The sequence below is a fragment of the Dipteris shenzhenensis genome, chromosome 31 (genome assembly GCF_047967505.1).
Source record: "Dipteris shenzhenensis isolate YYH24624 ecotype China chromosome 31, Dip_SZ_1.0, whole genome shotgun sequence".
Taxonomy (NCBI): Eukaryota; Viridiplantae; Streptophyta; class Polypodiopsida; order Gleicheniales; family Dipteridaceae; genus Dipteris; species Dipteris shenzhenensis.
This window is the reverse complement of record NC_141626.1, coordinates 13114383-13117959: the sequence shown is the minus strand read 5'-3', so window position 1 is coordinate 13117959 and position 3577 is coordinate 13114383. Positions and strand designations below refer to the sequence as shown.

Genomic DNA, 3577 nt, shown 5'->3' with positions numbered 1-3577 from the left:
TAAAAATGTGGGAGAAAAAAGGAGGCAAAATACCAATTAACAGATCTTTTGGATGCCTACTATAGAGTTCTACCCCTATGCTTGCAAATTGTGCTGAGTTCTTGGTTAAATATTTTTGTGCAAGTTCTTGTTAAACTATAGAGTTCTACCCCTATGCTTGCAAATTGTGCTGAGTTCTTGTTAAACATTTTTCACTTAAGCATGTTCCAAGATCTCCTTCATGTAATTTTGAATTGCTCCACTAGGAGCTCTTGCTCATCATCATCAACTCATTTAGTTCATGGGGTGATAGTACTTGGACGTGGTTGTGAGAATGATCTATCCATGAAAGTTCAACTTGCTGACAAACTGTTCCTAGGAAGCGTAGTGCTTCCTTGCTAACAAACTGCCCTAGGAAGCGTAGTGCTTCCTTAGTAATTGTTTCAACCCATTGTCTGGGAACATACCTGCATCCAAAAAGAGGCTGATGCTACAACAGGCTGATTAGCTTAAACGCTAGTAGTGATTGCTTGTATGTTAAAATGAGTCAAGTTGTTTTAGCTTTCATTCAAGCGATATCAAGCACAAGCACAGCGCCCTTTTCTACTAGCTGTAGTTCTGTCATGGTTCTAACGGATAGTGGCAAGCAGATTTTGAAGGACACAGACAACCATCTTATGCATCCATTTCCTATGATTAGTGTGCCCATGAAGTGACACAGACAACCATCTTATGCATCCATTTCCTATGATGAGACTGGCCATGAAGAGTTTGTGAAGTCTCAAAGCCAGATTAAAACTTTTAAATTGGACAACCTGAACCTCATGAAAAAGCTAATGATCCACTTTATAGTCACGTACGGCTAGCCCAAGAACAGCAATTAACTGTATCACACTTCATTTACACACCTCTGCCTGGTATAGTAGGCTGTTTAATATTCCCTCATCAATAGACAGACTACCTTCTCACGTTTTTACCAGTTTAGAAGGTCAGTTTGCAGGTCTCATGATTCATCCATAAACATAAATCTAGCATGCAAGCTAGCGCTGTCCACCTCTGAGACCTTCAAGAAAACAGTGTCATAGACACCAATGGTCAAACAACAATGCTTCACTGTCAGGAGTGTAGAACAGCAGGGCCTCGTATATATCAGAAGAATTTTTTTAATGGAGATTAACAAGCACCTATTGAGGGACAATCCATGAATGATATTGATTGCTGTGATGTTGAGTTTATGGCATAAGACCTTTTGTTCTCGGTTTCTTAACAGGAGTATGGACTCAGTCTTGCCCAACCCTGTATTGGCATAGAACAACTTTACCCTCTTCATGCTCCGTATTGACTATCAGGGAGCACCGAATACCCCCTATCCTTTTTCTGTCCCTTTGAAAACGAGCTTGCCAAACTGACCGTCTCGGAGTTTGATGAACACTTCGTTTTCCTTAAGGAGGGACCGATGCACAATGGAATGTTCAATACCGGAGTAACTGATGCACTTGAGATATAGGGAACGGGTCTTTCAAATACTTTACAACTTTCTTGATTCCGCATATCATGTGATCTGACAAGAACTTTTGTGCTTCTGTTTAAGTTCCTCATAGCATGCCTTTCCCTGCCTGGACTTCTATCCCCACCGCTTCTCCTACCAGCAGGCCTGCCCCCAGCAAAATTCCCTGCATAATTGCTATGGCCCCTTTTTGAGGGCCTTCCAGGACTACCGCAACCCCTAACGCTAGCTGTACTACGGCTCGAATCCAGACTTGATACGTGATTTTTCCCTGAAGCATTTGCATTCACAGCCGAATCCACCTGGCTGTATCTTGCGCTTAACCCAGTTGCAATGTCTGCGTTTGCAATATCTAAAAACTTGAGACCTCTTTCATTGATTGGCAGGACTGATGGATCACAGATAGCGTCCATTCCGCAAGTCAGAAATGGCAGAAAGAAATGACGTTTGCTTCTCTTCTGCGCGTTAGAGCTTGAAAGAGGAGGCAAACCGTCCTTTGGTTCTCTAGACGTCTTGCCTTCACCATCACTCTCACTAGCTGAGTTGCTTCGAGAAAAAGGCCACAATGATCTTGCCCCGTTTGGAAACCTGCAGCTGGAGGATCTACTACTGTCCCCTGCGATCTGAGAAGATGCCGTGGGCATACGCGACTTGAAGAAATCTCGGAATTTTGTGGATGAAGGACAGGCGGGAGTTGTGGGTGGGGACCTGGAAGGCAATGAGCAACAGTTGTCGTCTACGCTGGTGCAGCTGCCACGGCGATGCTCCCGATCATCGTCGACGGTCATAGAGACGAAGCGAGGATTCTGGCTGAAGCTCCTAGTGCGCCGCCACATCGGAAAATTATCCACCTCAAATTCATCCTCCTCAATCCGCGGCACTTGTTGTTCCGTGTCCACTGCGTGGGCGGGTTCGTCTCGGTCAATTCGAGGGGAACCCTGGAGGAAAAGCCGCTCAGGAGAGGGCAACCCGTGCTGAGCCGGCAAATCAATGCTGAAAAAAGGTGAGAACTCGAATTCGTGGGAGGAATCAGTGTTAATGGATTGCTGCCGTGGGGAGCTCGAGGCAAGCAGAGGAAAGCCGTGAGAGAAAGATAATCTGGGGCTAATGGAGTCGAGGCGAGAAGGGGACCAATCAAGGGGCCAAGCTTCCATGTGAGAGGTCGAAATGCAGGAGATCATGGTGCAAGGGCCTCAAATTGTTGCTAGGATGAGCTAAATGTAAGCTAAGCAAAAGAAAGCTAAACAGGAGCAAGATCAAATTGATGATCACCTCCAAGAGAGAAGCTTCCGCATTAACTTGCTCTTCAACAACGCATCCATGGATTTATATATTCACTCCAACTCATAATCCTCATTACCTTCCCTAATCTCTCCTTCTTACCCACCTCATCTCCCATCTTAACTTTTTCACCCCTCTTCTTTTTCCCCTTTCAATTTCAACCAAATGTTTCTAGCCATGAATGTGAAGCAATCAAGAGGGTCTGTTATTGCATCCATTGATCCACGGGCAGATGCTTGTGAAACCCATGTAAGTTCCATCTAAAGGGGAGTATTCATCTCAAAAAGTCTTTGGGCTACAACTTGGTGTCTAAAAGCTATTAAAATTTAAGGTTAGTAGCAAACTTTACTATGATTAGGAAGCCCTATATAGTAGAATTACAAAGTTATAAGTACTACAATTAGGAGGCTAACTATAAGCTATAGTACAATTACTAAACAAATATCAAAACTTTTGATGGCATGTCTCATCAACTGTGGAAAGTTATATCCTTCTAGAATATAGGACGTAGTATCTGTGGAAAGTTATATCCTTCTAGAATATAGGATGTTGTATCTCCTCCGGAACTCCCTCTCCTTTACCAAGTCGTCCACTTCAAACTATCACACATCCCAATGGCAAGAATCTCTTCCTTTAGGTAGTCCCTCTCTGAATATCTCAAAAGTGCACAACTCTTTTTTTCAATATTATCCCCCCCATCTCTCTCTCTCTCTCTCTCTCTCTCTCAAAAGTGCATAACTCTTTTTTTCAATATTATCCCGCCCATCTCTCTCTCTCTCTCTCTCTCTCTCTCTCTCTCTCTCTCTCTCT

General features: G+C 43.8%; 1 protein-coding gene across 1 annotated transcript; it reads right to left on the bottom strand.

Annotated features, from left to right (window-relative positions):
• Positions 1–795: 795 nt before the first annotated feature.
• LOC147881054 (uncharacterized) lies at positions 796–2736 on the bottom strand. Its single transcript, XM_087369934.1, has one exon. It carries the CDS (start codon positions 2665–2667, stop codon positions 1306–1308), a length of 1362 nt encoding a protein of 453 aa, XP_087226060.1. The 5' UTR covers positions 2668–2736; the 3' UTR covers positions 796–1305.
• Between the last annotated feature and the right edge of the window lie 841 nt (positions 2737–3577).

Excerpts from the sequence above, each read along its gene's own strand:
- LOC147881054 (XM_087369934.1), bottom strand. The coding sequence starts at position 2,667 with ATGATCTCCTGCATTTCGACCTCTCACATGGAAGCTTGGCCCCTTGAT.